Here is an 18,804-nt window from a genome sequence, read left to right on the forward strand (position 1 = left end):
TGATATTTCCCCCAGTGGGACGGGGTGGGCAAGATCTTGGGAGGGGACACAGCCAGGACAGCTGACCCAGTCAGACAACACAGACTCTGCTAAGTGGAGAGGTGAGACAGAGCCCTGCGCAGCTTAACAGCATCACACCAGATGGAAAATGTCTGGATTTACAGATTGAGGAAGATTTTATTAGACGTACTCTCACAGTGAACTGAGACGCCTAAAATTGTGCTTCAAGATGTATTTTTTTTCAATAGAATACTACACGACAACATCCCATCTTAATTACTGGAGCTCCACTAGAACTACTTATATATAATCCATAAAGAAGTGCAACAGGTAAGTCCATCTCCATCTGGTCTCTGTACCTTCTCCCTCTCTCACATACACTTGCTTAGGATTAAGTTTTAATCGCTTTTATCTGGACAAAGGAATCGTATAATCTATTCTCTTCTTCATCTCCTGCCAGATATAGTACTTCAGTCATTTTGTTGAACAAGTCCTCTCAAACTGCAGCTGGAATCCACTCTATAAAACATCAGATGCTTTCTAATTAATTCACTTGAAATCAAGAGGCACCAAGGACTCCAGTACAGTAGCAAAGACATGCTGGTATCGTGGCGCCTGCCTGTTTAAAACTCACAAAAGGAGAAATGGGGCCTGAAATTTTAGGTGATTCAGTCTCAAGGTTAAGGCAGCCCGCACTTATGAGAAAAGCTGTGCTACTATACTGTAAGAAGCAGAAATGCCCTTGTAATGCAGTGAGATCTGCAGGGTGTTTAAAATGCACCACCCAGTGGCAAAAAGCTACATCTGCATTTATAAGTACGGCACAGCTTTACACGGGCAACGAGTAATTTCCACAAACACTTTATTTTCTCACACGTTTCAAGACAGACAAAACCAACACTTTCATTATACTGTGTAACAAACTACTCACACACACAAAAAAAGACTACACCTGAGCCTAAAAAGAAAAAAATAGGCACCTGGTACAATCAATGTATGTAATTATCCCTCTAAATTCTTAACACATTTCTTCCATATCTTCTGCTCCTTACAGAACACTACTAAATTCCCCCAATCCAGATTGCTCTCAGTAAGAAGTTTTCATTTCCCAAAGGCAGAAACACAGTTCTACCATTGTTATATCTGGGAAAGTGGAGAAGATACTTTGGAATGATGTACAAGGATCAGATATTACTGCTGTTATTCAGTAATAAATGATTGGACTTGCAAGTAAAGACAGGTTTGGAGCAAATCCTCAAGCCCAGGCACCCCTCTCTGCTGTGGAAGATTGGCTCAGGAATCAAACGCTCGTCTTTAAGAATTAACTTGGTAAGAAAAAGCTGATATTCTGAAGCACAACAGTTTGTGCACAACCTAGCACAGGAGCTGGTTTTTGCCCTTCCAGGAATACCACACTCAAGACTTAAAAGTGAAATCAGGAACTACAGAACAGGAATTAAGTACATTCCCCCAAAACCCAGAGCACTTTTCAGAAGAAGGGCTTTCCTCTGGAGACAAAGTCACTGACAACTCACTTGACTCGTAGTCTACACAGCGTTGACTGCCAAAGGTCTCAAGCATTCCACAGTTTAACTGACACAAAATACCCATTTTGATAAGAGCCTAAGAAAGCAGACACATTTCAAATGGGCAAGAGGGAGCAGAAGCCCATGTCTGGACAATCCATGTATAACTCACCCTAACCAGAACAATTCTGCCTAACCAAAACGAACTCAGCATCCTTCAGAGGGCACTGCAACCTGGAACAGACAGGCAAAAAGAAAGAAGTTAAATTTACTCTGAAAACAAGAGTACTTTCCCTTACTGCCCCTGACAAACCAGACACTGAACTTTGAAGCCTGGAAGTTGTGGAAAAAATTGCATGTATTAGAAGTGCAATACATTAAGTCCCAGTAATCTCATGGGAAAGGATTTCACTTTTTCACTTCAGTGTGACAAAGCCCCTCATCAGAGGCTCCTACAGGAAATGAATGGGATAAAAATGGAATGATTCTGGAATAAGAAGTTGGCTCACACAGCAAAGAAAGGTTACGAGCAGGATGTACAAACATAACATGTTCATAAGTTATCTGGAAAATGTGGTGGACATCACAATGCTTTTTACAGAAAATACACAATTATTCAGGATGACCAAGTTCAACTGTCACAGCTACAATTGCACATGGATCTCAAAAAACCTGAGTGATAAAAGAAGGAAATGAAACATTATGTGCAAAATAAAGTGTATGAAGGGGATTATTCTCTACTGTACTGACACAGTGATGAGCTCTGACAGAACTGTTACTACACAGGGATGAGATCTTGGAAAAACTGCTGCCAGTTCTCTAAAAATAAAGAGTTCAATGATAATCCACGGCCAAAAAGGAAGAGGGAATTAGTTGTTATTATTATGGATGGAGCTAAGAATAGATAATATCCTGCTTCATAAAATCCATGTGGCAACTGTATCTTGAACAGTAAAACCCCAGTAGCCCTGACTTACTAAAATACAGTAGAGAGAGGAAAGCAGATACTGTTTTAGATGAGCATATGGTTTGCTGCCTTATGGCAGCTGGGGTTTTTTTAATCCATATGAACTCTGTATTTCTACAGTCAGACACTGAATTTATAAAAACCCCATGAATAGTGATCAGCATACCTCAAGTGTTATCCCCCAACTATAAGAATACTTGCCTTGACCTGAATTTCTTGCTAGGCTAGGCAGTCAGGTTTTTGAATAACCTCCGATCTTTCACAATCGTCACAGCTCATGCCAGTGGAGTGGCAAGAAGTTGCAGATAAGCGGTGTTTTGACAGTGGACAGAGGATCAGAAAGAGTAAAGGCTGTAGTTTTTGCTGCTATTTGAGCCTGTGCAGCACAGCACCAGCTATGGAGAAGCGCGTGCTGTCTGACACGGGATCTACTCACTAACCGTATCTGATGTAGACACCTCGCAAGCTGCAAGTTGCTCTTGAGAGTACAGCAAGTCCAGAGGACTGCTGTGAGTACAGTCAACGGAGATCTTGTTTCATACAAATGTCATGTGCATTAGGTCAAATGAGTCACAACTTGAAGGCCACTGCCTGTGAGAGGCAAGGCAACCTGCTCAGATGTGCACTTCTCAAATTAGCTAAGAGCGGCCCTGCGTTAAGTGACCCAAGAGATACAGAGGATTACTACAGGAGGAAATTAAGAAATGAGTTGCTGTATGTATGCAGGTACCACGCAGCCATGCAGTTAGATGCAACGACCTCCCTTCTTGGAAGGCTGGCAGATTTGCTAGAACTCTCTAGAAACTACCTAGTAAACACCCCTTATTCCTCAGCCAGGAAAAACTTGGTCTCTCCAAAACCAAACACTGACTTACCAAAAGTAACAATTCTCAAAGTGATTTACTTTTAAAACAAACAAATGAACACCAAGCCCTTTTTTCCGTTATATTTATTGTTCTTTTGGGACTCACAATGGAAATTTCAGCTTTTGCTCAATTTTCCTTTCCCTTGCAAAACAGCAAGGTACACATTACAGCCATCATTGTACAATCAGTATGTACTTCAGAAGGTCTCCCAATTCCATTTTCAGATTTCCTGATGATAAAAGAGGCATATCTGCTGGACAGAAGTGTAGCTGAAATAAGAATAGTTTAAGCAATACTTGCTTAAAAAGTTGCACTGACTGCTATTTTAAGGCAGGTTTGGTGAAAGTTTGACAGGCAATTTCCTCAGGAAATTAAAAGAATTTTGCCTACAGAAATACATTGATTGAAAAGAGGCTTTTAGAAAATACTTCATCTGTGTGAAATTATATTGATGTTACCCTTCCTTTACTTCGAAAGGCATTAATTAATCTTTCTGTTCAGAATTCAGACTTCTCAGCTATTCCTTTACCTTGAAGGAATGTCACAAAACAAAGGCAGACAGTGATGCATTATTGTCAGAAAATGCAGAAGTTTCTCATCTTTACACCAAATCTGTAATTCGGGCGACACTGCAGTCTCCAGAATCCCTCAGGCTGTGTTCTCAATGATAACAGCAATACCTTGTCCACCGCCAATGCAAGCGGACCCAACTGCATATTTCCCGCCACGACGCCTGTACAGAAAAAGTAACAGTAAAAATTATTTACATTTATGGAACCATAGTAGCTGTTGTCCTGATTTTATGAAAGGAAGCTGGCTATCAACTAGGAACCACTTAAGATGATGCTTTAGAATGCGTATGTTGTTCTTCTAGAAGAATATCATGAAGCCTCAACTGATGTTGAAATACTTCTGTAGACTAACAAGGAGTTGTAGGTCTGAGTCTTTTGCTATCTAGAAGATGGTATGTTATACTGTTCTTAGGAACACAAAACGGCAAGGAATGAATTACAGGATACTTGTGGTTTCAACACATAATAAAAATGGTGTAAGTAAAACATAGTTTTATTGCCAAGGTAGTTTTTAAAGGCTAAGTTTTCTACAGCCATGCTTTAAGAAATGGTTTTGTGCAAGGTGCAAATTAACTGAGGCTTTATGGTTGAACTCTAATAGAGTGCTGCAAGTACAAGCAAAAAGATACAGTGATCTCTGCCCTGAGGGGGGAGAAAGGAAGATTCAGACTGAAATGCTGCTAAGCATATCAAGCAAGCCAAGAGTCGAAATTTCTGAAAATGGACTAAAGAAGAGAGAAGTTGATAAGAAAGCCTTTTAAATGCACCCTGTTAAGAAAAGAACAGACTGTCCTCAAAGGCCATTTCAACAAAGGAAGCCTTCCAGGGACTGCTGTGGGCCTAGATCACATCTAGAAGAAGCAAAAAATACTCTAATGACGACAGAATGGAATACAAGGGAAGCTGCAGGGCCAGGGCTACAGCACAGAGATTAATTTATTCAGAAAGTGGCACACTTTAGTGAGGAGAGTTTTAAGCAAGTTGACTGGAAGATTTCAGTCACACAGTAACCATGCTAAAGATCTTTTGCTGTCATAAATACATTAACACTGCATTCACTACCAGCAGCCATCAGCTACGGACATACCTTAATTCATGAACCAGATGAGCTGTGATCCGCGATCCTGAAGCACCCAGAGGATGACCTATAGCAATGGCACCTCCGTTGACATTGGTTTTTTCAGGGTCAAGGCCCAAAACTTTTTCGACAGCTAGATACTGAGGTGCAAACGCCTCATTCACCTGAAACACCAGAGAAACAACACAACTGTTCACATCTGACTTTCCACACAAGCTTTCAGCAGCATGTGCTCACACAAGGTTAAATGAGATGCACCACTTCTTCAGGTCATTTTGATTGAGAAAAATAATAATCTTTTTCAGAAGTGTACTCAGACAACACACAAACTGCCAGGCAACCCAATGTAAATGCAAATCCTTCTGGCACATGTGATGAAAAGAAAATATGTAGTATATTTTATAAAAAAATGTGCATATACTTTGATGCAATGTGTTAATGAAGAGTCTATTGCTATAAAAAAAAAATGGCCTTGTTCAGACATGGAGAAGCGTGACTGATTTTAAACATTAACAGTCCAGTCAACAGAATGAAACCTCAGGTCACATGAGGATATTTTTTTCCACAGCATGCTATCACACCATTTCCAGTTTCCACGTGCCTGAGATTTTTGTAATGACTGTGCAATGGGGTGGTAGAACTAAATGGACAGAGGTCAGGCAGGTGAGCTAAGACCAGGGGGCTCCAGACATGCAGAAACACCTACCCTGCGATGAGGGGCTACATGTAGGAGTAGAATGTTTCCGCTAAAAAGATCAGGAGTAACCTCACTGTTCATATTAAAACTCCTCACCTCTACCAAATCCATGTCCTTCAGGGCTAATCCTGCTTTCTTCAGAACCTCAGTAATTGCAGGTACAGGCCCTATTTGAAAGTCATATGCACAGTTAGTTAAATAAAAAATAAACAAGTAAAGGCTTATAAACATGTTATACATAGGGTAGCTTCATAAAGGCTCATAAAATCCCCTCCCATGAGACTGTGCCCAGCCACCAAGTTCTGGATACGCCACTCACCTGGATTTATTAAAAGAACTCCTAAATCTCAAAACTATTTAAGTAGTCTTCTCAGCATACTGCTAGGGAACATGAGGAGTGTCATTACTGCTGCACAGCTATGCTGGTAACACTTGCAGAGCTTTCAAGTCAAGAGAACTGACAGTCCCCAGCCACATAAAATAACTTCACAACAGTTTTGAGGCATTCTCCTTTCCAGTACTCTTGGTTCAGCTTATTCTTTCCTCAAAACTTGCAGCCTCCAGGTATACAAAAAAGAAAAAGGCAGGCTGTTCTGGAGTTTGCTGATCAGGTGTTTAGTTATGGGTACTGTTGTTTTGGTGTTCTTGATAATTTACCTGAAAACCTTCAAGTAAAAAAAAACCCTAACAGTAAAAAGCTCACTTGGACCCAGGTCCCAGCCAGCTGAAGCCAGTAAGATTCTGGTTTGGTTTATTTTTTTGAGAACATTACAGAGTTTGGCAATAAAACTGTTCTCTGGAAGGAAGCTGACATATATGACCTAGTGTAATTCATTAGTGGATATTTCAAAGCACGGCTACGAAAGGAGACGCTAAGAGAATCTGAAAGGGTTAATTAGGTATGTGCTTGTAGGACAAAGAAACTGAGATGTTAAGATGGTATCTGATCTTACGACAAAAAAAAAATCCCCAATCCTAAAACAACCCTAAATGCTCTCTCACTAACAAAAAATGGCACTGACAACACAAAGAATAAAACCCATAAAAATATGTAAATGACTGAAGAGACAGAAAAATTAAATGAAGAAAGGGCCTAGTTCAAAGCTGGATTATTGGAACGTCTCAGGCAGCTTAATACTATGCTCTAAACGCATCTCATTATGGATGGGTTTTAGTATGCCTGTTACGCCTGAGAGTAATGGGAGGGTCTCATGTGGATAATACAAAGACCATTAATGACAACCAAGTAGACTTTTACTGCCCCCCTTCTCTTTTTAAAATAATGAATTCTCTCACTAGACATTGTGAAGTAAGACTCCCTATCACTATCAGTATGTGAAAGGGCAGTTGTTCAGTCTGAGCTCCCGTTCTCAGATCTGCTGCTGTCATGTCAATGAATCTCATCTGGTCTTTTTGAGATGCTCGGGACAAGCTGTGATGTTAAGGACTTAGGATACTAACTGTTTCTCCGTATGATTTATGAAGTTTTTAAACAAGCTAAAAGAGTTGCCTGACCTAGAAAGAATGGGCTAGTTTAGAAAGCACAATGACAGCATGAAGTCTAGCGAAAAAAACCCCTCCCTCTACATTTGCTTTGAAGGTTGTGTTAGTCAGATAGTCTGATCAAGAAAACAAATCTGACAATGCTTCATTTGCATTTCTACTGACACACGGAACCAGTCAACAATGACTTCTCTGAACAGAGTTACAGAAAGGAAAAGCAATGCTGGGATACAATGCTGCTTACAAAATAAACAGAATGGAAAAATCCTGGGGTGTCTGGATTGGCTTTGAGGGTTTGTTTGTGTTAACAGCTACTTGATTAGAAAGCATAAAATATGGGACTAACGAAAAAAGTGAAGTAGTTGGTTTGCCAAAATAATACCTGAACAGATGTGCATCCTGGAATCCAATCTTAGCTTGAGCAACTGAGTAACAGCTGACAGTGTACACATAGCTAATATTTCTTCAGCAAGAGGTGAGGAAGTCAACTCACAGTTACACATTTAATAATGGGATTTAAATCTCGTAGGAAACTACAGTGAATTCCAGGAGAAAACTGTTTTTTAAAAAAACATCGAGTGACTATTTTCTTGACTTACTAAGAGAGAGAGTAAAAAAGGAAAAAAAAAAAAAAAAAAAAAAAGGTGCTTGGGAGACTACAGTTCAGTGCTGGTGCTATGGGCCAGGCACTGCACACTGCAGCCTTCCTTTCTTTCCTTGAGAATGCCCAACACAAGAGTATTTTAATGCTGATTGGTGCTGTAAAATAAAGTGCCTTACTGCAACTTACCAATGCCCATTATGGAAGGGTCACAGCCAGATGAGTGATATGCTACTACTCTTGCCAGAGGGGTAAGGCTGTGCTTTTTAAGTGCTGATTCACTGGCAATGATGACTGCACCAGCTCCATCACACACCCCCTTGCAATAAGAGAGAAAAGCATTCTTAGTGGAGAAGATACAAACAAACAAACAAACAAAGCCCCCCACGCTTTAAAATAAATATGCCCCTCAAAAAAGAAAGCTTGAGTCCAAAACACTATTTCCAACATCTAGCAATTGTGCTAGTGTTTATTCAAAACAACCACAAGTCTTTCACTATTCTGTGGACTGTGGAAGAAAGTTAAAAATAGAAGTTTAATTAATTTCAATATTTTAGGAAGGTAGAATACTTTTTACCACTTAAATTCTCCCTTACACTGGAAACATCATTCTGTAGACTTGCAAGAACACTATTAATATTCGGCAACATATGTACTATTAATTATAGAAGACACTTTACAGACACCCATACTTACTGTGGCTATGATCTATTTTAGGCAAGAATTCAGATTATATGATCAGAGTGGTCCTTCTGGCCCAAAGAACATTAATCAATTGATTAAAATAATGACTGTAAGAGGAACAGTCTGTAGTGACATGCTGCTGTGCACCCAGACTACTCTGTGTAAGAGAAAAATGTGGTTTGGACTAGAGGATACTAACTGCGGTACAAAGATGATCAGCAGCAGTATGACCACTAATATAATGCACAATTTGTAAAGCAAATGTTCAGTAATTACTTCCCCCCTGTTTTGCCAATGATCAGGCCTAGCATAAAGGACACAGCCAGCATAAAGATGAACCAATAACCAAATTGTGTTTGATACAGAAGGGTCAGCACATGGGTGAGCGCTGGGGGTACAAACCAGTCAGATTATACATAATGGACATCAATCCCACTGACCCCAACAACGACACCGCACGACCAGCAATGGGTGGGATAACTGGTGACATGCAGTCTCCCATAGAAGGGACGGGAGACAACCGAGTCAACACACCAAACACATCAGACCAAGGAAGCCACACACTGAATCTCTGCACAGCCCAAGTTTAGAAAGGCCAGAGCTGACTGGAGCCCAGTCCCAGGGAGGCGGGAGGTCCTTCCCCAGCAGGGAACTCTGCACAGGGCACCCACCTCACACACAGACACTGCCCCTGTCTGCAAGGGGTCCCAGCTTTTATCCCTGCGTGGGACACCTGACCTTGGGTTACTCACTGCGGGACCCCTGGGGCTCCTTTATCCAACGGCTCTGTCTGCCAGGCCGCCCCACCCTGGGGGGAAGCCTAAAGGCAAACTCACCCCCACTTTGGGAAGGGCTGAGGGAATCACCCAGATGTCAACCTTAATGTGGGGCTTGGGGTTGAAACCCCAGCAATTCACACACCCCCAAAAAAAGCAGAATGGCTAATTCTACACAGCCCCTGCAGGTATCAACTGTGTAATTCAAGGTTCATGAGGAAGTGCCAATCTCTCATTAAAAGAACAGTGACAGAGAACCAAATTTTAGGACACAGGAGCAGGCTGAAGGATCCCCCTACCATCTTGGGGCTGGAACAGTCAACCAGGGGCATTCAATTGCAGAATTAGATATCACTTTTGTCAGGAGACACGGCTGACAGCCAAAGGAGGTGCAGTGAGACAAATACAGTGACAATAAATTTGGAGAACCTCAGAGGTGACACTTTTACAACCCAAGGCTCTGACGTACTCACTGAAGCATTCCCAGCAGTGACCGTTCCATCCTTTTTAAAGATAGATGGGAGTTTTGCCAATTGTTCCAGAGTGGTCTGGGGTTTTGGGTGCTCGTCCTTTTGTACAGTTTCTTTCCCCTTTTTTGTTTTCACTTCAATCGGTGCCATCTCAGCATTAAAGTAACCAGCATCATGAGCTGCAACCACAAAGAGGAAAATAAAAGGACTCATAAAAACATCAAGACAATTGCACAGCATGACCAATAATGCTATTTTCATGTGCACACAACTTTTGCTCTATTTTAACTAAGAGTTCCAGGAAAGTACTATTTATGCTTTACTTTTTTAAATAGGCTGGTTGGTGTTTTATTGTTTGGGGGTTTGGGGTTTTTTTGGTAGAAACTGGGCAAAACCTCTACAAATACATTCTCAAACTTCTCAAAAGAAAGTCTCAAAAACTAAAGCGTTATTTCAGCTTTAAATAATTGAATTCTTTTTTTTAAAAATCATTAGATTTTTGGTACACATGCCTGTGAATTGTTGCTTTATTCTACAGTTCTATCACTTACCAGAGCACCAAGAAGCTGTAAATCTCACAGAGAGGAACATGGAAAAGGATTCTGAGCCACGTTTTCTCTGTTGATAACCAGCATAAGCTATCGTATATCAATTAAAATCCTGTCCAAGATGTTCCTCCACGGGTCTCACAGTCATGGTCTTAGAACAAGATTCATCTGCCTAAACCACCTGAGGCAATTCAAGACATTGTAGGTATCGAAGATGCCCATAAGAGCATCCAACCACATCACTTAAGATGACTTTAGATGTCAATATTCAGGCAATTAAATGCTACCTTTTGTGTCCACACCATTGATGTGAACACAAAAAATTTAAAACCAAAACAACTCCTTTCTCCCAAAACTGAACTCCAAGCCACTTCAAATCATTCCACAAATGCAACTCTAAGGGATTTAAAACTAACACACTGAAACTGCTGTATCTTGATGTTGTTTAGATACCTCTGAACTTTCTGAATAAAGTCTACAAAATCATCTTCTCTCATGATTAGCCACAGGACTCTGTCTTTAGTGTGGAATAAGATGAACTGGTGATAACAAGCAGAAATAAAACCAGCAAGGCAAAATGCTAGAAAACAAGAAGCAAAAGTCTCTTCAAGGGCACAGTTTTTAGCAAAGGCTCCACGAACAGCAGGAGTTAACTAACAAGAGGTAACACATGATTGAGAAAAGCTACAAAAAGTAGTGCTACACCCATCATAAAAAATAGAAAGTCTTCCTTCAAGAGAAGCAGTGTTAAAAAGCACCATCATTAGAACCTAAAAGCATGCTTAAATCTTTGCTTCTTATGTCTACCCTTGGGTTGCGATGTATGTTGAAGTTCCAGGACGACCATCACGTGTTCTACTGGGTTTTGGCCTACCATCCAGTTTACACAATTTTACAGCAACCCAGTGCCTCTAAGTTATGGCTGTGGCCACGTAAACCACCCAGAGAACAGTTTAAACACAGGTCCTGAACAAATATCCCCTCTTCAGATTCCATCTGCTCTAACTGTACATGGATTGTAGAATAGTGTATGATTTGCAAAAGAAAGAAAATGGATTTTTATCAATTATAGCACATGCTGAGAATGCAAGAAGGATGTGGGTTGATGTGGGAGAGGACTGCTTTGCAGTGGAGAGGAATGAAAGGAAGGGAGTAAGGAATGAAGGAGGTGACATATGACAGGCCAACAGCATTCACTGCCCAAATGGCTACTGAATGTCAATGAGGAAGACACAGCAAGCCAGTGGAAAGGGCCCGTTACTTAACCTGGTGATAAGCACAACACCTGACTCAGTATATTGAAAGTCAAACCCCCTAGGAGTGGGCTACTTGTATCCCAGGGGAAAAAAAAAAACAAAACAAAACATGAAATACAGTATCTGCCAATCAAAAGCCAAACTACACCGAGTCATGAGCTACACAAAAGTTAAAAACACTTTGAATCGATGTTAAAAATGAACTAGATTTGAAACGAGTATCATATAAACACGTCCATTCCTAAATTTACTAACCAGCTTTGCACCTCTGTTGCGTTTTGAACGCGTATCGGTCACAGTCCTCTCGCGTGATGTTGTATTTTGCAGCCAGATTTTCAGCTGTAACTGCCATAGGTATTTTAACATGTGTATCTGTTAGACCTTCCCACAACGTGTCTTCCAACTGCATGGAACATTATGAAAAGAAAATCATAGAGGACAACAATATTAACATGTATTACTGACAGTTTCTAATGATTGAGCAGCCTCTTGGACACTAATGTCTCTCTGTAAAATTAATTCAGGTTACCTACAGATACTTCATCACACTGCAAACCAGTATGCAATTTCTTGTGTGTTATTTTAGTTAACCAACACTGTGCTCTAGTGTGGTTCTTTCCAATCACATGTGGCCCTGAGAGGTTTGGGAAAAGCCTATGATTCTTAGCCTTTCAGTGTATTTCACTGCTGCAGGAATCATTTACTCACACAAAAACACACCTGTCTTTCTGGTTACCAGAAAGGAAAAGTGAGGCACTGTGAAAAGGCAGAGCAACATACTGATTCTCTGGCTCTTTCTCTACTGTCAGGTGAAAACACCTTGCTTCAGTCAAAATTTTCTGTGGGTAAAACATCTCAGGTGAGAAAATATGCAACACTATCTTCACTTAACCTGATAAAGGCAAGCCCAGTCGGTCCAGAAGGGTTTTGTCATCTCTGTCACCAGTACAGTTCTGCAAGATAACTCACTCATTCACTTGCAACTGAGTAATTCTCTTAATGAGAAGAACCCAGTGGCACCTGTGGAAACTCAGTGTATCAGCAACCTCCACGTACAAGGTGTTCTCTGTAGGAACTGAGGCTCAGACACAGTGCCACACAGATTCACAGAACAGAGCCAAGCACTTCCCACAGTATTCACTAAAGATTTATCTTCAGAAAAAAATGTAAAAATAACTGAATGGATTTAACTTCAAGTTTTAGAACTGAGTGATGCTTACAACTTGGAGATATAAACGTTCTTTACCAGCCTATCTACCCATTGCTAGCCTTACTAGCTTTACTTGAACGGTGTATGCCTATTTCACAGCCTCTGACAAGTTTTTATATTATATACAGTACTTTGATGGGATGTATCAAGTGAACTAAGTTTTGTGTGTAAGAGTTTATTGCTATGCTTAACATGGAACAGTAATTCAAATACTGTTTTGGAAAAGGCAGAAAACTGGCATGCTTAACAAAATTGCCTGAACCTTATACTGGATAAATGAACAACTAAATCTGGATCTCCAATAATTCCATTTGCAAGGATACTGTGTCTACAGGCCTGATACTTTATGTACTCTGTAAACATTCAGAGGGTGGGGAGAAAAAAAAAAAAAAAAAAGAAAAAGACTAGACCTTGAGTTCTGCTCCTAATCTGGTTCCAAATCGAATGTTTCGAACTGCATAAGGAGCCTGGCTCATGTTTTCAGCTCCACCACAGAGAACAACTTCTGACTCATTAAGGCAAATTTCCTGTTAACAGAAAAAAAAAAACCAAAACAGATCTAGTATTTACTCTGCTGGTTTTGTAAGACAGTAACAAACATTTTAGAACCTGGTCACCTACAAAGCCACACAAAGAGAATGAATTCAAGCTTAGCCGTGTGTATATTTATGAAGGCTTTATCCTTCTATTAAGATTGGGTCTGTCTCTTTCATTACATGTTCCTTCTTCCTCCTTTCAGCAAGGAACGATTGTATCAGTGAGGGAGGAAGAGAACATGGGTGTACATGTATGACAGGACAGAGGGCAAAGCCATTAACCATCTTCATGCTTGCTGCGGTTCGGTTCACACGTGGTTGAGCTTGTTTGGGTTTTTTTTTAGCTCCTGATCTTCTCAACAGGAACATAAACTAAACCTCAAAGCTTGAAATGAGACCTCACAATTCTAAAAAAATGGGAAATAATTTTCAAAAACAAGTCAAGCAAGCTGCCAACAGAAACCCCCAAAATGCACTAATTTGTCATTGGCAAAGAGCACAGAACCTAAAAGCCCCAATTCCTAAACGCACCACCAGATCATTGAAAAATTCTGCTTTCTTGAAGTGATTCACTCAGTTGGACAGTTAAGGTTATTTGTGTACCGGAATGGAAACAGATTAAATTACATTGATATGCATTTGAGATGACTAGTTAATAATTAGTGTGACTGATTTGTAGTAATATGTGTTGAGATGCTTCCTATAATCACAAAAAATCTTTGTGCACATTTAAGCAGCTCAGAATAAAAGCTGCAGCTTTGTTGTGTGCCAGAGAAATGTAGGAACATTAGCTGATGAAATGGCATCTTTGCAAAAGACCTCAAAACACTTCCAAGGTTAAGTGGTCAAATTCCCCAACAGATTTTTTCAGTGTAGACCAATGTATGTGTAGCCCTTGCAGAAAGCAGAAAAAACAGCCAGATGGATATTACTGTAAATATGTAAACTTAACTCTACATTGTCTTCTACATTTTTTCCTGTAGAGGATCAGACCTAAAATAATTCTCTAGCCAACAGGAACTTTTTCTTTAAAAAAAACCCAAAACAAAACACAAATATGTGGTTGCTCAAATATTCATAAAATATCCTTTAATCTTCTAAAGTCTAGACCACTGGTCTGTATGAACAAATGAAATAAAAATCACTGTACCATCTTAGTGGTTTGGGCCAACCGCTCAAAGAGAAGTTGACTTTCTTCTATTTTAAAAGAAGTGACGCTATAAATTATCTAACCCATAAGAGGGTTTGGATCCTTGAACAAAAACACACTTAAAAAGCACAGGCTGCTCTTACATAGCTCTCTAGGTGAGAATATAAACAATGACCAGAAGATGAAAGCCTCCTGTTGTGGTCCTGATGCCCAGTAATGCCAGTTTGTACCAACAGGATCATAGAATGCAATTATTGCACAGCTGAGCTCTATTTCACTAAGTAACACTCATCACATTCCTTATATTAAACTCAAAATAGCTACAACGATAATTTTTAAAACCAGCCACGAAATATGGCACTATGAAGGCTGAGTTCCTGCACATAACCATGCAGGACTAGGAAGTCTCTACCAGTGGTAGCTAAAAATCCATGTTAAGACTCATCCCAAACATGAAATACATGTTTCTACACACGTCTTTTCTCTCAGCCTGATAAAGGTTACAGATAATACAGAGAGAAAAAAAAAAAAAAAAAAAAAAAAGTACCTGACATCCACTGGCAATAGACTGGAAACCAGAGCCACAAAGTCTGTTGACAGTGAGGGCTGGAACTGGGACAGGAACTCCCACACGTAAACCAACATGTCTTGCAATATAAATGGCATCTGAGGAGCTCTGCAGACAGAACAAACAGGAGGTTTTGTTACGCTCCAGTTTCTTTGGAAAGTAAAAGTCTTGAAAAGAGTGTAATTGCATCACTGACAGAGGATAATTATGTTCACCAGAAACCCTACTAGTCATAAGAAACACTTTGATTCACTTCAAAGAACCACCATCCTGTATGATCAAAAAGGGCCCATGTCTTAATACACATTTTAAAGAAACTCTGTGTCATAAAAGCTAGACATCAGGCCAAAACCAGTACTACAGATGTGAAGACTGAAGTCAGCAACTTAATAGTCTTCCCTTTTCCCTTAACTCGTATTTTCGAAACAGCATACAAACAACAGACTGACATAAGACCAGATCCTGACTGGTAAGCAGTAATTATTTCAAACTAAATTAAAATTGCTCAGACTAACAGGGGAAGCGCCCCCCAAAACAGACAGTGTGGAAAATGCAGAGATGCCATTGCTGCTTGCTATCCACTTTGCAAAATTTTGTAACTCTGATGTTCTAGCTGGACGCTGGCCTCTTCAAACAATAAAATCTCATTCCTCCAAACTTTTCAAAGATGGTTATATCAGACTTCTATTTGAAAAGCAAAGTACTGCACACAGAGCAGTCTGCTTCAAAACTTTTTCCTTTAATAAACCAGGCTCCCACATGAGATGAAACAAAAATGATTAGGCTTCTGCATTTCAACCACTGAGTCAGCAAATGATGACAAGCACAGGTACAGAATAAAAAACTGTAACAGCACTGCTAAAGGTTTGTAATGGATCTTTTCCAAACAGAGAGAACACTTACACTCTCAGGGATCATGCCTTAAGCTAGTATGTATGATAAAGACAAAGTTTTGTGCACAACACTACTTGACAATGCAAGTTCAGAAAAAAAAAAATTAAGACAATTCTGCTGAAGAAGGAGAGCTTAAAATGGTCATACACTCATAGTTATTTAAACTTAATCATATAATACTTAAGTATTTAAATAATTAAGTATTTAAAAGGAATCCAGGACTAAAAAATTCTACTGGGATGGGGAAGTATGATGCATATGATGCAAAGGAAAAGAAATGTAATTTCAACATGAAAAGACTTTTTTTTTTTTTTAATTAGAATACTACTATTTTTAATGAGAAAGCATTAAGAGAGATTTGGATGCAGCAACTTTTTTTTTTTTTTCCAGGCCACAAACAGTACTTATAAAACCTGAAAGATTGAACAAAAGCTGAGATGGTAGCTGTAAGAGACAGAATAATCAAAAGCTTCTCTTTTGGTTGAAAATCCTTATGAAGTAATACCGCACATTTGTTCACTTATCATGAAAGTACTCAGGTATTCTTTTCTTCTGCACCCTTGAAACACTCAAGGCAAAATAAGACTGCCTACCTTTAACAATGGTGAAGTCAGAATACAAAACAAAACCAAACCAGAAATGCTCTCTTCTGTCTTGCCTAAAACAGATCCTAATCTCGGTACGTGGATAACTGCAGTTTTGCAATGCTGGTGCCCTGCATGCAATAGCACCTACATCCCAAGATCTCTGGAAAAGATAAGGTTGTCCAAATGTCTCTGCCAACTGAGGGACGCATCCCTTCGTCTGAAAGTAAACTCATATTTACTCAAAAAAATTATATCTGGAAACCTCAAGTGAAGTGGGCTCAAATCCATTACAGTCTCCAGAAAGAAAGGGATTTATACAATCAGTGAAAACTCACAGATCATTGAGTTCCACGATTCATTAAAACAGGAAAAAATATACTAGAAATTAGCAACTAACCTCTTAACAAATCCACAATTCTTTTTTAGAAAATCAGTTTGTCCTAGGTTAAACTACCTTTGGTACTTAAAAGAAAGCTAAGCCTTGCCCCCAGTAGTATCACAATTCATGTCCCTTAAACACGAACAGGGAACACTACACTATAAACACTACTTAACCATTTCATTTCCACCCCTTTCGTTTATTCTTGGCTGCAAAACAGAGGTAACTCACTATAAGACCACACTGAAGGAGATAACTGAAATCATCACTGACCAGTCAACTTTCCACGCCACCAACCTGCATGACACTGCCGACGATGACACTGTCAATGATCTCAGGCGAGACCTTGCCAGCAGCCAGCGCTGCTCGGGCAGCATGTTCTGTCAGATCGGTGGCTGTGAAGTCCTTTAGCAAACCTCCATAGGTCCCGAAAGGAGTTCTCTTTGCTGCAACAATGAATACACCTGCAACAGAAGCAAGAATTATCCAGATGTACAGAATCAAACAAACAGAAAGTCATGAAGTCAGCCTCAACTGCGTAACATCCTAAACTCTCAAGAAGCTTTGTAAATACAGGCAACGTGAACTCACACAGTACACGATAAATAGGGCAAGTATGCAGAATTAATGGTCAGAAAGAAAAGGTGGAAAGATTCCAGAAATACCTCTTTTCCACAAAGAGTTTTGAAAAAAACCCCAAAAGACAACAAGTTTTTATGATACCAGACAGAGGAGGCTGCCACATCACATCAGGCATTAGTGCTAGTGCACTAGAAGCGTGAAAGTAATCTCCACGAAATCCCACTGTGGACACCTGTGAAGTAGTCAGATGAGGAACAGCCCTTCTAAAAAAACAAAGAGGCCACTACCTCATCCTAGAAAAATCAGCAGATTTTTGTCTTATACTCTGAAACAGTTTTCACAAAGAAAAAAAAAAAAAAAGGCAACTGGGAACTTCATTCAACTCAACGTGTTACAATTCAGACACCATCAAAGTAAATGGTTAACTGGAACAGAACAATGTCATCAAAGACACTAATGTTGCTTTTTCATTTTATTCTGTTTTGTCATATTCTCTTACTCCAAATCTGTAGATCAGATTCTGCCTTTTATTTAAACTTGTGTGTAGTTAGAATGGTTCTCTTGATATTACCTGGATTTCCTATACCGTTACTATCTTGATACTAGCTGAGTTTCCCCATATTGAATTGCAGTTGTCTAAGCAGACTTTGGAGAAACATTTAAAGAATTTTCTCCTTAAAACCGGCTTACTCTATCTTTACCACATAACTCAATCTGAAATTGTGATACAAGAAATATGGAATGAATTCTAAGGCTATACAAGATTACATAAAGAAATTAGCATGGTTTAAAAGTAGTTTAAATATTCTGTTTTCACAAACTCCCTTTTTGTAGGATTCAAACATCCCTTCTTGGCTACTCTGTGCAGGGCTGAAGCAGAATTTCAATAGCTTCAAAAAGGTGTTGAAGGTTAGTCTCAGACATAGTTTATGAAAATGATACTGAGTCTTGGTTCTGTCCACACAAGAATCATCCTTCAAACTGATTTTGACCAAAACCATTTGAACTGTGTTTTACAGTAGTAAAAGGAGAAATTAGACTTAAGTAACAGAAGAAGATTTTTTAAACCCTGAGTTTGGTCATTTGTGGCCGTGATCTTAAGTAATCTCTAAGCAATCCTTTACCTGCACACAAGGTTTTCTGTGAAATATGCAGTACACATTTTTGTAAAATTTTTGCAGAATTTTTAACATAAAAATGCAGTATGGTCATGAAAATTGACTTTTAAGTAATATGTGTCTGAGACTTTGCATTTAGTCTTCCAGATGTATGGCATTTACATTCCGAATCTGGACCAGAGATTAATTTTCTGTATGGTGTCAATTTCAGATCTTCTGGTTATTTATAAGTGAGA

General features: G+C 39.5%; 1 protein-coding gene across 1 annotated transcript in view; it reads right to left on the bottom strand.

Annotated features, from left to right (window-relative positions):
* Positions 1–3,425: 3,425 nt before the first annotated feature.
* The window catches only part of ACAA2 (acetyl-CoA acyltransferase 2), an 18,528-nt gene continuing 3,149 nt past the window's right edge, over positions 3,426–18,804 (bottom strand). Inside the window, exons 2-10 of the mRNA XM_026865866.1 lie at positions 17,166–17,332; positions 14,988–15,116; positions 13,165–13,281; positions 11,800–11,947; positions 9,744–9,919; positions 8,000–8,129; positions 5,803–5,873; positions 5,019–5,173; positions 3,426–4,092 (exon numbers count right to left, since the gene is read on the bottom strand). Coding sequence (XP_026721667.1) covers positions 4,008–4,092; positions 5,019–5,173; positions 5,803–5,873; positions 8,000–8,129; positions 9,744–9,919; positions 11,800–11,947; positions 13,165–13,281; positions 14,988–15,116; positions 17,166–17,332 — 1,178 coding nt within the window. The 3' untranslated portion in view covers positions 3,426–4,007. The remainder of the gene's footprint in view (positions 4,093–5,018; positions 5,174–5,802; positions 5,874–7,999; positions 8,130–9,743; positions 9,920–11,799; positions 11,948–13,164; positions 13,282–14,987; positions 15,117–17,165; positions 17,333–18,804) is intronic.

This window comes from Athene cunicularia (genome assembly GCF_003259725.1).
Source record: "Athene cunicularia isolate RWA chromosome Z unlocalized genomic scaffold, athCun1 chrZ_part1, whole genome shotgun sequence".
NCBI lineage: Eukaryota > Metazoa > Chordata > Aves > Strigiformes > Strigidae > Athene > Athene cunicularia.